General features: G+C 43.1%; 1 protein-coding gene across 2 annotated transcripts in view; it reads left to right on the plus strand.

Annotated features, from left to right (window-relative positions):
* The window catches only part of LOC139406342 (anoctamin-3-like), a 147,183-nt gene that overhangs the window by 111,411 nt on the left and 17,388 nt on the right, over positions 1-18,384 (plus strand). For both annotated transcript variants that reach the window (XM_071148850.1, XM_071148849.1), the window contains 3 exons: positions 2,166-2,335; positions 7,735-7,887; positions 9,577-9,724. In XM_071148850.1, coding sequence (XP_071004951.1) covers positions 2,166-2,335; positions 7,735-7,887; positions 9,577-9,724 — 471 coding nt within the window. The remainder of the gene's footprint in view (positions 1-2,165; positions 2,336-7,734; positions 7,888-9,576; positions 9,725-18,384) is intronic.

An 18,384-nucleotide genomic window follows, 5' to 3' on the forward strand; every position in this document is an offset into this window, starting at 1 on the left:
CATTACAGTGGAACGTTTTACCCAGGAAACTGTCTAAAAGGGATTGAATTTGTTGTTGCCTAATTTTTTTTTGGTTGGTTTCCAAACTGCATTCCTTCCATCTATAGCATTTCTTAATGTTACTCAGTTTCTTTGGCTTTGATGCCTCATGATTGAGTATTGCTCTGTTTAAGTAGACTGTGATTTTGCTGTGGTCTGATAGGGGTGTCAGTGGGCTGACTGTGAATGCTCTGAGAGACTCTGGGTTGAGGTCAGTGATAAAGTAGTCTACAGTACTACTGCCAAGAGATGAGCTAGTACATGTCCCTGGGCCTGGAAAGCTGTCTTCATTAAAGTATGGGGATTCTAGTGGGGGGATATAGGTAGCACACAGGAGGACATTTTTCTCTGTTAGGATAATTTCCTTTTGAATTTCTAGCCAAATGTAGAATGTTCCTGTTTTGATTAATTTAATGGAGTGAGCTAGGTCTGCTCTATACCAAATTAGTATACCCCCTGAGTCCCTTCCCTGTTTCACACCTGGTAGTTTGGTGGATAGGACTACCAGCTCTCTGTAACCTAGAGGGCAACCAATGGGTCCGTCTCCTCTATACCAGGTTTCTTGCAGGATGACAATGTCTGTATTACCGATTTCTTTGGTGAAGTCCGGGTTCCTGCCCTTTAGGCCAAAGGCAGATGACCTCAGGCCTTGGATATTCCAGGATGATATAGTGAAGGCTTTTTGTTCCATAGAGTGTCCAATGTTGTTGGTCGTGGTTTGGCCTCAGGCCAGTAAGTGTGAGCAGAGCCTGCTGAGCATCTGGTACATGCCATTGGCTTGGGCGAGTGTGAGAGTGGGGGTTGGGACTGTTTGCCCGCTCACTACCTGGGCGTATGTGTGGCTTCCATGTTGAGGCCCTCTTTGCGGGGGTGGGGTGCATCGGGTGGGCAGGAGTGGCATAGGTCTGATCTGAGGGGGCCTAAATGGGGTATGGGCATGGTTGACGTGGGGGGGTGTTGATTGGTTGGGGTGGGGGTGTGGATGTGTCTGGGGGTGCTGTGGTCTGGATGTAATTCCTCTTGGCGTGGGTCCTCTATGTGTAGGTCCAGGGGGGGGGGGGGGTCCTGCAGGTCTGGGAGGGTGTCTCGCTGGTCTGGGTTGGGTGTCTATTGATCTGTTGCTCCTGTGTGAAGTGTTGGGGATACGTTTGAGAGCGATGTCCTTTAGAGTTCGGGCAAAGGTGGGCACTGCTGCCTTGTAGAGGTGGACCTGGTCATAGAGGCTGTTCAAGTCCAGGGTGGAGTGGTGGGCCAGGAAAACATTTGGTTTTGAGGCACAGTCACGGGAAATACTTGCGTTTACCGGCTGTATTGTGGCAGGGTGGAAGTCTTTTCGTGGTAGCAGGGTGGAGATAACCACTTGTGCGTTGGGGAAAGTAGAAGAAGCCTTTTCAATCACTCCCTTCAGTGCTGTGGCCACCCTTTCCTGCTGTGCTCTCAGGTCGTTTGTGCCTGTGTGTATTATTATGTGGCTGGGTGAGCCTAGTTGGTCCTCAGACAGAAGGTCGAGGGCGCGCTGGTTGTTTGGACACCAGAGTTTAGATACACTGTGTTTGGGAAAACATTTGTTTTCTTCTATATATTTCCCATTTGAGTCCATAAGTAGTACAATCTGTGTCTTGTGTTTGTCCTCAGTGGGTGTGGGGGGGTTGTCAGAAGGGCTATCAGGGTGGCTGACAGGGGGGGTGCTCAGAGGGGGTGAGAGCCGCCGGGCTTGGGGTTCTTCATTTGTCTGTTCTGCTGTGATGTCGACTCTATGGTCAGGGTCTGGTGTGGACTGTTCTGCTGTGGTGTCGAGACTTTTGTCGGGTGCTGAGGTGGGCTGTTCTGCTGGCTTCTCTGTAGGGGTGGCCACTTCTCTAGTGGGTTGTTCTCTGTCACACGCTGTCCCCCTCAACCTCTCCTCCGTCCCGTCACCCTCTCCTCCATCTTCTTTCTCACACAATCTCTCTCTGTCTTTCTCAATCTCTCTGTCTCTTTGTCTCTCTCAATCTCTCTCAATATATGTCTCTGTCTCTGTCTCTCTCTCAATCTCTGTCTTTGTCTCTCTCTCAATCTCTGTCTTTGTCTCTCTGTCTCCCACTGTCTGTGTCTACCCCCCCCCCCCCCCCTCTCTAACTCTCCAGTCTGCTGCAGAACTGGTGGTCTCGGAGGAAGATCAAGCAGACAGAGAGGGAAGAGAGAACACGAGGGGGACAGAATGTGGAGATCAAAGTACAGCTTCCTCAGTGGGACATAGACTGGAACCTGCAGCCCATGAACGCCCACGGACTGGTGGATGAGTACCTGGAGATGGGTAAGACATATCAGCTATGTTACCATGGACTTGTGGATGAGTACCTGGAGATAGGTAAGACATATTAGCCATGTTACCATGGACTGGTGGATGAGTACATGGAGATTGGTAAGACATATTAACTATGTTACCATGGACTGGTGGATGAGTACCTGGAGATGGGTAAGAAATATTAGCTATGTTACCATGGACTAGTAGATGAGTACCTGGAGATGGGTAAGACATATTAGCTATGTTACCATGGACTGGTGGATGAGTACCTGGAGATGGGTAAGACATATTAGCTATGTTACCATGGACTAGTACAGTGGTTCCCAAGCTTTTCATATTCCCGTACCCCTTCAAACATTCAACCTCTAGCTGCGTACCCCTTCCAACACAAGGGTCAGCACACTCTCAAATGTTGTTTTTTGCCATCATTGTAAGCCTGCCACACACAGTGGACAACAAGGGAGTAGTACAATTCTGTGTACTACTCCCTTCACAGAACCGCGCAACCTGGCTCTAACCAGAATAGAAAGAGGAGTGGGAGGCCCCGGTGCACAATTGAACAAGAGGACAAGTACATTAGAGTGTCGAGATTTGAGAAACAGAAGCTACCAGTTGAGGACACAGTGGACAACAAGGGAGTAGTACAATTATGTTTCTCAAATCTCGACAGCATGTTAAATGTGCAACAAGAGGGAAAGATCTACAGATCACTTTTACTCCACAGCATGGTTTCAGGCCCATCTGCAACTTACCACCCTGTACTTACCCCCATACTCTCCTTTCCTTAACCCGATTGAGGAATTTTTCTCCACATGGAGGTGGAAGGTATATGATAGGCGCCCTCACGAACAAGCCACCCTTCTCCATGGATGACGCATGCAAGGACATCACGGGAGACCAGTGTCAGGCCTGGATTCGCCATGCCCGAAGATTCTTCCCAAGATGTTTGGCTAATGAAAACATCCATTGTGATGTGGATGAGAACCTGTGGCCAAATCCACAAGACAGGGTTGATGGAAATATAGAAGTACAGTAATCAATCTTTTGTTTAGCTTTTTACAGTAAGCCAGGTGAGGAACACTGCAGTGATGTTTTACAGTAAGCCAGGTGAGGAACACTGCAGTGATGTTTTACAGTAAGCCAGGTGAGGAACACTGCAGTGATGTTTTACAGTAAGCCAGGTGAGGAACACTGCAGTGATGTTTTACAGTAAGCCTGGTGAGGAACACTGCAGTGATGTTTTACAGTAAGCCAGGTGAGGAACACTGCAGTGATGTTGTACAGTAAGCCAGGTGAGGAACACTGCAGTGATGTTTTACAGTAAGCCAGGTGAGGAACACTGCAGTGACGTTTTACAGTAAGCCAGGTGAGGAACACTGCAGTGATGTTTTACAGTAAGCCAGGTGAGGCACACTACAGTGATGTTTTACAGTAAGCCAGGTGAGGAACACTGCAGTGATGTTTTACAGTAAGCCAGGTGAGGAACACTGCAGTGATGTTTTACAGTAAGCCTGGTGAGGCACACTACAGTGATGTTTTACAGTAAGCCAGGTGAGGAACACTGCAGTGATGTTTTACAGTAAGCCAGGTGAGGAACACTGCAGTGATGTTTTACAGTAAGCCAGGTGAGGAACACTGCAGTGATGTTTTACAGTAAGCCAGGTGAGGAACACTGCAGTGATGTTTTACAGTAAGCCAGGTGAGGAGTGATGTTTTACAGTAAGCCAGGTGAGGAACACTGCAGTGATGTTTTACAGTAAGCCAGGTGAGGAACACTGCAGTGATGTTTTACAGTAAGCCAGGTGAGGCACACTACAGTGATGTTTTACAGTAAGCCAGGTGAGGAACACTGCAGTGATGTTTTACAGTAAGCCAGGTGAGGAACACTGCAGTGATGTTTTAAAGTAAGCCAGGTGAGGAACACTGCAGTGATGTTTTACAGTAAGCCAGGTGAGGAACACTGCAGTGATGTTTTACAGTAAGCCAGGTGAGGAACACTGCAGTGATGTTTTACAGTAAGCCAGGTGAGGAACACTGCAGTGATGTTTTACAGTAAGCCAGGTGAGGAACACTGCAGTGATGTTTTACAGTAAGCCAGGTGAGGAACACTGCAGTGATGTTTTACAGTAAGCCAGGTGAGGAACACTGCAGTGATGTTTTACAGTAAGCCAGGTGAGGAACACTGCAGTGATGTTTTACAGTAAGCCAGGTGAGGAACACTGCAGTGATGTTTTACAGTAAGCCAGGTGAGGAACACTGCAGTTGACCTTTAACTGTTTTTCTTTTTGTAGCTAATTATTTTTGCTTTTTCTTCAAAGAAACCTATGTTGTGATTTTATTGTATTTCATCAATACATTTCTTTTTTTTCAATGATTCCACTGTGTCTGTAGTATTCTCTCTACTAGTCCTTTTACAGTGATGTATTTACGTGTAGTAGCATAATGAAACACGTATCACATATTTTCTACTACAATATTTAATGATTGTACGAACAACGACACAGTGAAACTATTGGTATCTTGTGTGTGGGTGATCTAAATTAATGTTCCTGTGGTATTTCATGATAAATGGGTTATTTGAACCAATGATTCTGCAAAGGCAAGGTTTCTTTAAAGACGTGAATGCACAATGTAATGTTTTGAACATTGGACAGCCTGTGTTACAAGTGATGACCGTTTTGAGTTTTGTGTCTAGAGTTTTGAAAAATGAACACATGGTTCTGAAATTAGTGCCAAAGTGATTGTTAAAAACTGTAAATACAAAATACAAATAAAAATAGCTGACCAATCAGCCTGTTACCAACCCTTAGTAAACATTTGGGAAAAAATGGTGTTTGACCAGATACAATGGTATTTTACAGTAAACAAATTGACGACAGACTTTCAGCGTGCTTATAGGGAAGGACATTCAACAAGCACAGCACTTACACAAATGACTGATGACTGGCTGAGATAAATTGGTGATAAAAAAAGATTGTGGGAGCTGTTTCGTTAGACTTCAGTGCGGATTTTGACATTATCGATCCGAGTCTGCTGCTGGAAAAACGTACATGTTATGGCTTTACACCCCCTGCTATATCGTGGAGAAAGAGTTACTTGTCTAACAGTGTTCTTTAATGGAAGCCTCTCCAACAAAATCCAGGTAGAATCAGGAATTCCCCAGGGCAGCTGTCTAGGCCCCTTACTTAAAAAAAAATCTTTACTAATGACATGTCACTGGCTTTGAGTAAAGCCAGTGTCTATGTATGCAGATGACTCAACACTATACATGTCAGCTACTACATCGACTGAAATGACTGCAACATTTAACAAATAGCTGCAGTTAGTTTCAGAGTGGGTGGCAAGGAATAAGTTAGTCCTAAATATTTCTAAAACTAAAAGCATTTGGGACAAATAATTCACTAAACCCTAAACCGCAACTAAATCTTGTGAAAAATAATGTGGAAATTGAGCAAGTAGAGGTGACTGAACTGCTTGGAGTAACTCTGGATTGTAAATTGTCATGGTCAAAACATATTGATACAACAGTAGCTAAGATGGGGAGAAGTCTGTCCAAAATAAAGCGCTGCTCTGCATTCTTAACAGCACTATCAACAAGGCAGGTCCTACAGGCTGCACCTGGACTACTGTTCAGTTGTGTGGTCAGGTGCCACAAAGAGGGACTTATGAAAATTACAATTGGCTCAGAACAGGGCGGCACGGCTTGCCCTTGGATGTACACAGAGAGCTAATATTAATAATATGCATGTCAATCTCTCCTGGCTGAAAGTGGAGGAGAGACTGACTTCATCACTATTTGTATAAAAATATATATAAAAATACACCTTGTGGAACAGTGAGGACAGTGAAGCAACACAAATATAGACACAGCCACATGCATACACACACATACTAATATAGGCACTATACACACACGCTAACATAGGCACTATACACACACGCTAACATAGGCACTATACACACACGCTAACATAGGCACTATACACACACGCTAACATAGGCACTATACACACACACGCTAACATAGGCACTATACACACACACGCTAACATAGGCACTATACACACACACGCTAACATAGGCACTATACACACACACGCTAACATAGGCACTATACACACACACGCTAACATAGGCACTATACACACACACGCTAACTTAGGCACTATACACACACGCTAACATAGGCACTATACACACACGCTAACATAGGCACTATACACACACACGCTAACATAGGCACTATACACACACGCTAACATAGGCACTATACACACACGCTAACATAGGCACTATACACACACGCTATCATAGGCACTATACACACACGCTAACATAGGCACTATACACACACACGCTAACATAGGCACTATACACACACGCTAATATAGGCACTGTACACACACGCTAATATAGGCACTATACACACACGCTAATATAGGCACTATACACACACGCTAATATAGGCACTATACACACACGCTAATATAGGCACTATACACACACGCTAATATAGGCACTATACACACACGCTAACATAGGCACTATACACACACGCTAACATAGGCACTATACACACACGCTAACATAGACACTATACACACACGCTAACATAGGCACTATACACACATGCTAACATAGGCACTATACACACACGCTAACATAGGCACTATACACACACACGCTAACATAGGCACTATACACACACGCTAATATAGGCACTGTACACACACGCTAATATAGGCACTATACACACACGCTAATATAGGCACTGTACACACACGCTAATATAGGCACTATACACACACGCTAACATAGGCACTATACACACACACGCTAACATAGGCACTATACACACACACGCTAACATAGGCACTATACACACACACGCTAACTTAGGCACTATACACACACGCTAACATAGGCACTATACACACACGCTAACATAGGCACTATACACACACACGCTAACATAGGCACTATACACACACGCTAACATAGGCACTATACACACACGCTAACATAGGCACTGTACACACACGCTAACATAGGCACTATACACACACGCTAACATAGGCACTGTACACACACGCTAACATAGGCACTATACACACACGTAGACATGGATTTTGTACTGTAGATATGTGGTAGTGGTGGAGTAGGGGCCTGAGGGCACACAATGTGTTGTGAAATCTGTGAATGTATTGTACTGTTTTTAAAATTGTATAAACTGCCTTCATTTTGCTGGACCCCGTAAATAGTAGCTGCCTTGGCAGCAGCTAATGAGCTTCCATAATAAATATAAATACCAATAGTGAGGTCAACCACAGGATGTTCAAACCCACCATTATAACCATTTATTTTCTGCTTCTTCTGCTTCTACTTCCTCCTGCTCATCTTCTTCTCAGTTCTCCAGTTTGGTTTCACCACGATCTTTGTGGCTGCGTTCCCATTGGCTCCTCTACTGGCTCTGCTCAACAACATCATCGAGATACGACTGGACGCCTACAAGTTTGTCACCCAGTGGAGGAGACCCATGCCTGCCAGAGCCACAGACATTGGTCAGTAATACAGCCACAGACATTGGTCAGAAATATAGCCACAGACATTGGTCAGTAATAAAGCCACAGATATAGGTCAGTAATACAGCCACAGACATTGGTCAGTAATACAGCCACAGATATAGGTCAGTAATACAGCCACAGATATAGGTCAGTAATACAGCCACAGATATAGGTCAGTAATACAGCCACAGATATAGGTCAGTAATACAGACACAGATATAGGTCAGTAATACAGCCACAGATATAGGTCAGTAATACAGACACAGACATTGGTCAGTAATACAGCCACAGACATTGGTCAGAAATACAGCCACAGATATAGGTCAGTAATACAGCCACAGATATAGGTCAGTAATACAGCCACATACAGTGCCTTGCGAAAGTATTCGGCCCCCTTGAACTTTGCGACCTTTTGCCACATTTCAGGCTTCAAACATAAAGATATAAAACTGTATTTTTTGTGAAGAATCAACAACAAGTGGGACACAATCATGAAGTGGAACGACATTTATTGGATATTTCAAACTTTTTTAACAAATCAAAAACTGAAAGCCCCCTTAAGTTAATACTTTGTAGCGCCACCTTTTGCTGCGATTACAGCTGTAAGTCGCTTGGGGTATGTCTCTATCAGTTTTGCACATCGAGAGACTGACATTTTTTCCCATTCCTCCTTGCAAAACAGCTCGAGCTCAGTGAGGTTGGATGGAGAGCATTTGTGAACAGCAGTTTTCAGTTCTTTCCACAGATTCTCGATTGGATTCAGGTCTGGACTTTGACTTGGCCATTCTAACACCTGGATATGTTTATTTTTGAACCATTCCATTGTAGATTTTGCTTTATGTTTTGGATCATTGTCTTGTTGGAAGACAAATCTCCGTCCCAGTCTCAGGTCTTTTGCAGACTCCATCAGGTTTTCTTCCAGAATGGTCCTGTATTTGGCTCCATCCATCTTCCCATCAATTTTAACCATCTTCCCTGTCCCTGCTGAAGAAAAGCAGGCCCAAACCATGATGCTGCCACCACCATGTTTGACAGTGGGGATGGTGTGTTCAGTGTGATGAGCTGTGTTGCTTTTACGCCAAACATAACGTTTTGCATTGTTGCCAAAAAGTTCAATTTTGGTTTCATCTGACCAGAGCACCTTCTTCCACATGTTTGGTGTGTCTCCCAGGTGGCTTGTGGCAAACTTTAAACGACACTTTTTATGGATATCTTTAAGAAATGGCTTTCTTCTTGCCACTCTTCCATAAAGGCCAGATTTGTGCAATATACGCCTGATTGTTGTCCTATGGACAGAGTCTCCCACCTCAGCTGTAGAGCTGAGGTGGGACAGCCACAGATACAGATACAGGCCAGTAATACAGCTACAGATACAGGTCAGTAATACAGCCACAGATACAGGTCAGTAATACAGCCACAGATATAGGTCAGTTATTTCTTCCATATGTTAAGTGTATTACACAATGCTAATCAGATGGGGAAACTGTCCTGAGGTACAATTGGAGGCAGGGATTTTACCAAGAGCGTGTGAGATCGACGGAGACATAAAGTATCTGTTGTTAGTTGAGAATTGAACACTTCCTCCCCCATGGTAGCTTTTAGATTACTGGTAAAGATAGCTAGAGAGAGTAGAAGTATATTGAGAGTAAAAGCATTTTGCGTAATGCGCTCCTGTGTTCCCATCAGGTATCTGGTATGGTATCCTGGAGGGGATCGGCGTGCTGGCTGTCATCACCAACGCCTTCGTCATCGCCATCACCTCCGACTACATCCCCCGCTTCGTCTACGCGTTCAGATACGGACCCTGTGTGGACAAGGAGTACCACCACGAGAAGTAGGTCCAATTTCTCCAGTCAGAGTATACCTGACCATTCTACAGGGATACTTTGTGTTGCAATATGAGTTGGTTGTTGTGGCTCCGTTGGTAAGAGTCCAGAGCTTTTTTTTTTATTAGAGCGAATTTGTAACAGGAAATACATTTATTTTCATTACAGAATGAAAAATAGATTTTTTGTGTTGATACATGTAACTTAATGTAAAATCGACATATCACAAAATGCCGAGCAACCTTGAGGGAATCTTATTTGAGTCAGAAAATAATGTTCATGTGATAGGTGAGATATACAAAACTTTGCAGAGAGCTTATCCAACTGACAATCTCTTAAAAAATAATATAAACAATTGGAATCAAGACTTAAAAGAACTGATGTTGGCTCAAGATGGAGGAAAAGTTGGAGCCTGTCACGTTCTGATCTTTATTTCCTTTGTTTTGTCATTATTTAGGATGGTCAGGGCGTGAGTTGGGGTGGGCAGTCTGTGTTTGTTTTTCTATGATTTCGGGATTTCTATGTTTCGGCCTAGTATGATTCTCAATCAGAGGCAGGTGTCATTAGTTGTCTCTGATTGAGAATCATACTTAGGTAGCCTGAGTTTCACTGTTTGTTTGTGGGTGTTTGTTTCCGTGTCTGTGTTTGTTCACCACACGGTACTGTTTTGTTTTTCGTTCTTTTCACGTTTATTGTTTTTGTATCAGTTGTGTTCATGTTGAGTATTTCTTATTAAAAGAACCTTGGACACTTACCACGCTGCATATTGGTCCTCCGATCCTTCTCGCCTCTCCTCTTCAGACTAACCATTACAGAGCCTACCTAATGAAATGAGTTATTAACTAGCTTAACCCAGTATAAACTAATGTATAGCATTTATTATACAACAGACTCAATTCAGAAATTCTACAGCACAACGGCAGTCATTTCTTAAGTGTAAGACTTACAATGACTCCATAATCCATGCCATCTGGGAATCCTGCCTTCAAACTCAGTGCCTCTAAGCTTGACATCATGGGAAAATCAAAAGAAATCAGCCAAGACCTCAGAAAAAAAAGTGTAGACCTCCACAAGTGTGGTTCATCATTGGGAGCAATTTCCAAACGCCTGAAGTTACCACGTTCATCTATACAAACAATAGCACGCACGTATGAACAGCATGGGACCACGCAGCTGTCATACCGCTCAGGAAGGAGACGCGTTCTGTCTCCAAGAGATTAACGTAATTTGGTGTGAAAAGTGCAAATCAATCCCAGAACCACAGCAAAGTACCTTGCGAAGATGCTGGAGGAAACAGGGACAAAAGTATCTATATCCACAGTAAAACGAGTCCTATATTGACATAACCTGAAAGGCCGCTCAGCAAGAAAGATGCCACTGCTCCAAAACCACCGTAAAAAAGCCAAACTACGGTTTGCAACTGCACATGGGGGCAAAGATTGTACTTTTTGGAGAAATGTGCTCTGGTCTGATGAAACTAAAATAGAACTGTTTGGCCATAATGATCATCGTTATGTTTGGAGGAAAAAGGGGGAGGCTTCCAAGCAGGAGAACACCATCCCAACCATGAAGCACGGGGGTGGCAGCATCATGTTGTGGGGGTGCTTTGCTGCAGGAGGGACTGGTGCACTTCACAAAATAGATGGCATCAAGAGGAAGAAAAATGATGTGGATATATTGAAGCAACATCTCAAGACATCAGTCAGGAAGTTAAAGATTGGTCTTCCAAATGAACAATGACCCCAAGCATACTTCCAAAGTTGTGGCAAAATGGCTTAAGGACAACAAAGTCAAGGTATTGGTGTCACAAAGCCCTGACCTCAATCCTATAGAACATTTGTGGGCTGAACTGAAAAAGCGTGTGCGAGCAAGGAGGCCTACAAACCTGACTCAGTTACACCAGCTCTGTCAGGACGAATGGACCAAGATCAAATCAAATCAAATCAAATCAAATTTTATTTGTCACATACACATGGTTAGCAGATGTTAATGCGAGTGTAGCGAAATGCTTGTGCTTCTAGTTCCGACAATGCAGTAATAACAAGTAATCTAACTAACAATTCCAAAACTACTGTCTTGTACACAGTGTAAGGGGATAAAGAATATGTACATAAGGATATATGAATGAGTGATGGTACAGAGCAGCATAGGCAAGATACAGTAGATGGTATCGGGTACAGTATGTACAAATGAGATGAGTATGTAAACAAAGTGGCATAGTATAGTATAAAGTGGCTAGTGATACATGTATTACATAAGGATACCGTCGATGATATAGAGTACAGTATATACGTATGCGTATGAGATGAATAATGTAGGGTAAGTAACATTTATATAAGGTAGCATTGTTTAAAGTGGCTAGTGATATATTTACATCATTTCCCATCAATTCCCATTATTAAAGTGGCTGGAGTTGAGTCAGTGTCAGTGTGTTGGCAGCAGCCACTCAGTGTTAGTGGTGGCTGTTTAACAGTCTGATGGCCTTGAGATAGAAGCTGTTTTTCAGTCTCTCGGTCCCAGCTTTGATGCACCTGTACTGACCTCGCCTTCTGGATGATAGCGGGGTGAACAGGCAGTGGCTCGGGTGGTTGATGTCCTTGATGATCTTTATGGCCTTCCTGTGACATCGGGTGGTGTAGGTGTCCTGGAGGGCAGATTCACCCAACTTACTGTGGAAAGCTTGTGGAGGTTACCTGAAACGTTTGACCCAAGTTAAACAATTTAAAGGCAATGATACCAAATAATAATTAAGTGTATGTAAACTTCTGACCCACTGGGAATTTGATGACAGCTGAAATTAATCGTTCTCTCTACTATTATTCTGAGATTTCACATTCTTAAAATAAATTGGTGATCCTAACTGACCTGAAACAGGGACTTTTTACTAGGATTAAATGTCAGGAATTGTGAAAAACTGTATTTGGCTAAGGTGTATGTAAACTTCCGACTTCAACTGTAAAACATGATTATAAATGAACGAACAATGATAACAAAACATTTACCACTGTGAGGTTTACAAACTCAAGAGACGTACGGTCTCTGTTCTATGATCACACCATACCTATTTTATTTCCATCTCTCATCACACAACAAAATGCCATTCCAGCTGAATCTGCTGGCTTGTTCCATGTCAGCTTTTAGTTTCTCCAATTTCTCCTGCTGGTTCCTGAGAGAGTGATGGCATTAGACTTGGAAATCAACAAAAAGACACACAAAACACAACAGTATTAATAATCTGATAAGCTATGCATAATTATATATGCATGTAAAAGCAAAGTTTGAAACCATGACAATTCCCACTCTCTCTTCACCTTGACTCTATGCCTCCAGGATACTTTTCTGCTGGGTTCCACAAAAATGAAAGCCCTGAAAAGCCTCCTCATTCTTTCGCCCAGTCTTCCCCTTTCGGCCCCAGGTTCCAAGAGGTGTTCCCAAGTCAGGTCATTTTCCCTTTGTTCCCCATGTCCTCCTTTGCCACATGATAGGCACGTCACCTGATAGGCACGTCACCTGATAGGCACATCACCTGATAGGCAGGTCACCTGATAGGCAGGTCACCTGATAGGCACGTCACCTGATAGGCACGTCACCTGATAGGCACGTCACCTGATAGGCAGGTCACCTGATAGGCAGGTCACCTGATAGGCAGGTCACCTGATAGGCACGTCACCTGATAGGCAGGTCACCTGATAGGCAGGTCACCTGATAGGCAAGTCCGTATCCCTAATCAACCCTACATCCTCTTGAGGTAACCCAGCACTGTATATGCTTTCACGTCAATGCTTTCAAAATGTTGTTTAGAGTAGAATTACCCCGACATCCTTTATCATATGATGCATTAACCAATAAAGCAGCTAACCCCAACCCATCTATGATGTTTATAGGAGCTCCCAGACCCAACCCATCTATGATGTTAAAGTAGTTCCCAGACCCAACCCATCTATGATGTTAAAGTAGTTCCCAGACCCAACCCATCTATGATGTTAAAGTAGTTCCCAGACCAACCCAACTATGATGTTAAAGTAGTTCCCAGACCCAACCCATCTATGATGTTAAAGTAGTTCCCAGACCAACCCATCTATGATGTTAAAGTAGTTCCCAGACCAACCCATCTATGATGTTAAAGTAGTTCCCAGACCCAACCCATCTATGATGTTAAAGTAGTTCCCAGACCAACCCAACTATGATGTTAAAGTAGTTCCCAGACCCAACCCAACTATGATGTTAAAGTAGTTCCCAGACCAACCCATCTATGATATTAAAGTAGTTCCCAGACCAACCCATCTATGATGTTAAAGTAGTTCCCAGACCCAACCCATCTATGATGTTAAAGTAGTTCCCAGACCAACCCATCTATGATGTTAAAGTAGTTCCCAGACCCAACCCATCTATGATGTTAAAGTAGTTCCCAGACCAACCCATCTATGATGTTAAAGTAGTTCCCAGACCAACCCAACTATGAAGTTTATAGGAGCTCCCAGACCCAACCCATCTGCATGTATGTCTACAGTGGAATCTAGTCTCTCTCTCGCTCCACTTCCTATGTCATGGTGTCTTCACTTCCTGTGTCATGGTGTCTTCACTTCCTGTGTCATGGTGTCTTCACTCACCCATTATGCAGCTGGACCTCACTTCACGTGAGAACTAATGCTTCTTACGAAGCCACTCCTTCGTTGCCCGGGCAGTGTGTTTGGGATCATTGTCATGCTGAAAGACCCAGCCACGTTTCATCTTCAATGCCCTTGCTGATGGAAGGAGGTTTTCACTCAAAATCTCACGATACATGGACCCATTCATTCTTTCCTTTACACGGATCAGTTGTCCTGGTCCCCTTGCAGAAAAACAGCACCAAAGCATGATGTTTCCACCCCCATGCTTCACAGTAGGTATGGTGTTCTTTGGATGCAACTCAGCATTCTTTGTCCTCCAAACACGACGAGTTGAGTATTTACCAAAAAGTTATATTTTGGTTTCAACTGACCATATGACATTCTCCCAATCTTCTTCTGGATCATCCAAATGCTCTCTAGCAAACTTCAGACGTGCCTGGACATGTACTGGCTTAAGCAGGGGGACACGTCTGGCACTGCAGGATTTGAGTCCCTGGCGGCGTAGTGTGTTACTGATGGTAGTCTTTGTTACTTTGGTCCCAGCTCTCTGCAGGTCATTCACTAGGTCCCCCCGTGTGGTTCTGGGATTTTTGCTCACCATTCTTGTGATAATTTTGACCCCACGGGGTGAGATCTTGCGTGGAGCCCCAGATCGAGGGAGATTATCAGTGGTCTTGTATGTCTTCCATTTCCTAATAATTGCTCCCACAGTTGATTTCTTCAAACCAAGCTGCTTACCTATTGCAGATTCAGTCTTCCCAGCCTGGTGCAGGTCTACAATTTTGTTTCTGGTGTCCTTTGACAGCTCTTTGGTCTTGGCCATAGTGGAGTTTGGAGTGTGGCTGTTTGAGGTTGTGGACAGGTGTCTTTTATACTGATAACAAGTTCAAACAGGTGCCATAAATACAGGTAACGAGTGGAGGACAGAGGAGCCTCTTAAAGAAGAAGTTACAGGTCTGTGAGAGCCAGAAATCTTGCTTGTTTGTAGGTGACCAAATATTTATTTTCCACCATAATTTGCAAATAAATTCATTAAAAATCCTACAATGTGATTTTCTGGATTTTATTTCTCATTATATCTGTCATAGTTGAAGTGTACCTATGATGAAAATTACAGGCCTCTCATCTTTTTAAGTGGGAGAACTTGCACAATTGGTGGCTGGCTAAATACTTTTTTGCCCCACTGTATATCATTCCACCTAACCCATAACACACTAGTGACTACTCCTAATGTACTTCCACAGTTATAAACATACTAAAACATTCTCAACTCAGATAGTCAATATACATATACACCCTCCTCTGGAGCAATGAACACCCTCATGTTCCACGAAACCTAAAAGCATATTGACTCGAAAAGAAATGAGAAAAAAAAGTGCATGTTTAATAACTCCACACCACCCTTGATGCAACTATAACTGGGGAACCATCCATTCGTTAAGTCCTATGTCCATGTTATGCTGGTCTCCATGCCCTCTCCTTTATTTTCATCAGTGGGTGTTATCGCAAATCACTATATGCCTTGTATGCAATTCATTGTACCGTATCACCCATCCATCTTTATGTATCTGTAACGGTCTTCTTGTGGTGAAGGAGAGGCGGACCAAAACGCAGCGTGGTTATATTGATTCATGTTTAATAAAAAAATATAAAACACTACAAAAAAATAAACGTGGAAAAACAAAAACAGTCCTATCTGGTGCAAAACACAGAGACAGGAACAATCACCCACAAACACACAGTGAAACCCAGGCTACCTAAGTATGATTCTCAATCAGAGACAACTAGAAATACCCAAAACATAGAAAAACAAACAGACTGCCCACCCCAACTCACGCCCTGACCATACTAAATAACGACAAAACAAAGGAAATAAAGGTCAGAACGTGACAGTATCGATGCGATTTAACATTAAAATGCTGATGACATGGTAAAACAAAAAAAGAGAACAAGAAAAAAAAAACTTCATGTTTAACCATCATCCAGTGAGTTCTCTAACAAACAACCTCCCTGTCGGAAGACACTTAGCGATAAGGTTTCTGGAGCCTCCCTAATCATTTTGATCTGCGCCCCCACCCCTCACCGTTCTATAGCAACTGTCTCTCCCTGTATCCAAATCATAACTAAAACATCTTATAAGTTATCCAAACCCAAATTCAGTCCTTAGTGCTTATTCGCAGTGTGAAGACCCCCCCGACCTTCTTCATTTATCATTCTAGCATGTCTTTTTCAGATATTGTTTACAGTTCATCTTCCCAAACGGCACATGTAACTCTTGCCTGGCCCATTTGATGGCCCTTGATAATGTCCCGATTTCAATATCCAAATAGATACATTCGTTTCTCCAACGTACACAAATCTCTCACCTGAGCCGTTCTCTCTCTCCGCGCTCACTCCACACGCGCTCTCAGCACTCCTGCCGCCCGCACCCTGGTTTATTGCACGGACTCAGATAGAAGTGTTAAAAGGCACTGTCGCATTGAACGCCTTTCTGCAGCCGGTTAGGGAGGGTTTTGAGGTTCACACACACTGTTTATGGTCAAATTATTCCTACCATGCATTGACTCTTTCTGCAGCCGGTTAGGGAAGGTTTTGAGGTTCACACACACTGTTTATGGTCAAATTATTCCTACCATGCATTAAGACACGATCTGACGTCACCTTCCATGATAACCTCAAAAAGCACATATCAGAACAACAGTTTAGTTCAATGAATTTCTGTGTCAGGAAATCCAGACAAGCATTGACTATATGACAAATTATTACATGAACCTTTTCTTAATAAGATTAGTATATTTACCCAAAGACCAGGACCCCAGGGAACTGGTAATTCAAAAACAACATGTTAAATCAAAAATAAAACAAATTCGAATAACCAATCAATTTAGAATCACAACTCTTGATAACCCCCTAAGAAAATAGTATCTCCTAAAGCAATGGAAAAATAGAACAGAAACTGGTGTTTCTCATTCATTTTATAATTAAATCACACCTGTTTCCATCATTTCTAGTGAGATTGATCAGGCCTCACCAGAAACTCTGGATACAGGGCATTCGGCACCATTCAAATATTTCCTCTCCCTTTTCTTTCCCTGATCTTCCGAAACCATTTAAATAACTTAAAAAATCTCCATCCTTCTGCATACCTAATATAGAACTGAGTTGAAAAGACCAAATCCCAAATAAATCCCACAGTATCAACACCACTAACACCTATTCGTAACCAGTATGTTGTGTGTGCGTGCTGGTGAACCGTAGGTTCAGAACACACATGAATGGGCCTCACTTATCTGGAACTCTGTTTCCGGCCTAATCCAGATACTTTTATACTTAATCTGCCGAATATCACTAACTGCTTTCCCCAAGCCCACAGTCTCCGGGGACATTCCAATGAGAGATAATGAAACCCCCTCTTTTGGAAAAGAAAGTGTACATTTCGTTAGTGTTACGAATCCCTTTTGGCCCGACAGTCTAGGGGGATGGTAATGAGACGCGTAACATAACTCATGCAAATTATAATTGTGACAAAGTAAAAGTGTGAACGTAATAACCAGGACTGAAATCTACCGTCAAACTCAAGGTTTATTTGATAAACACACGGTAATGGGGGGAGCAGGAAAAGGGGCTGAGCTGGACCCAAGGAAAGAAACAAATATGCAAAAACACCCCTAAGCTAGACTAGCCTACTTTAACAACAGCTAACTAACTAACCAAAAATACAGTGGGTGGTCCGCCCAGTTCTAACTAGTGTTTTTAACAAAGTTTACCTACGGGTAGTGTATGCCCATGGGCGACTTGTCTTGGTTTCCCCTTTTCCCACCAGCAAACACCATAAGAAAAAACAATACTCACAGGAGATGACAAAGTGATTTGGAGGTGCTCAAACAAAAGGAGAGGTTTAAGACACAACGAGAGAGTGAAACACAGAGATCTACATACATGGCATTTACAAAGAGATTGAGCTACTGAAATCTATGAAGAACAGAGATCTACCAACATGGCATTTACAAAGAGATTGAGCTCCAGAGCAAACAAATGATGGGGTTTTTAAACCATGG

The sequence above is a fragment of the Oncorhynchus clarkii genome, chromosome 4 (genome assembly GCF_045791955.1).
Source record: "Oncorhynchus clarkii lewisi isolate Uvic-CL-2024 chromosome 4, UVic_Ocla_1.0, whole genome shotgun sequence".
NCBI classification, from domain to species: Eukaryota; Metazoa; Chordata; class Actinopteri; order Salmoniformes; family Salmonidae; genus Oncorhynchus; species Oncorhynchus clarkii.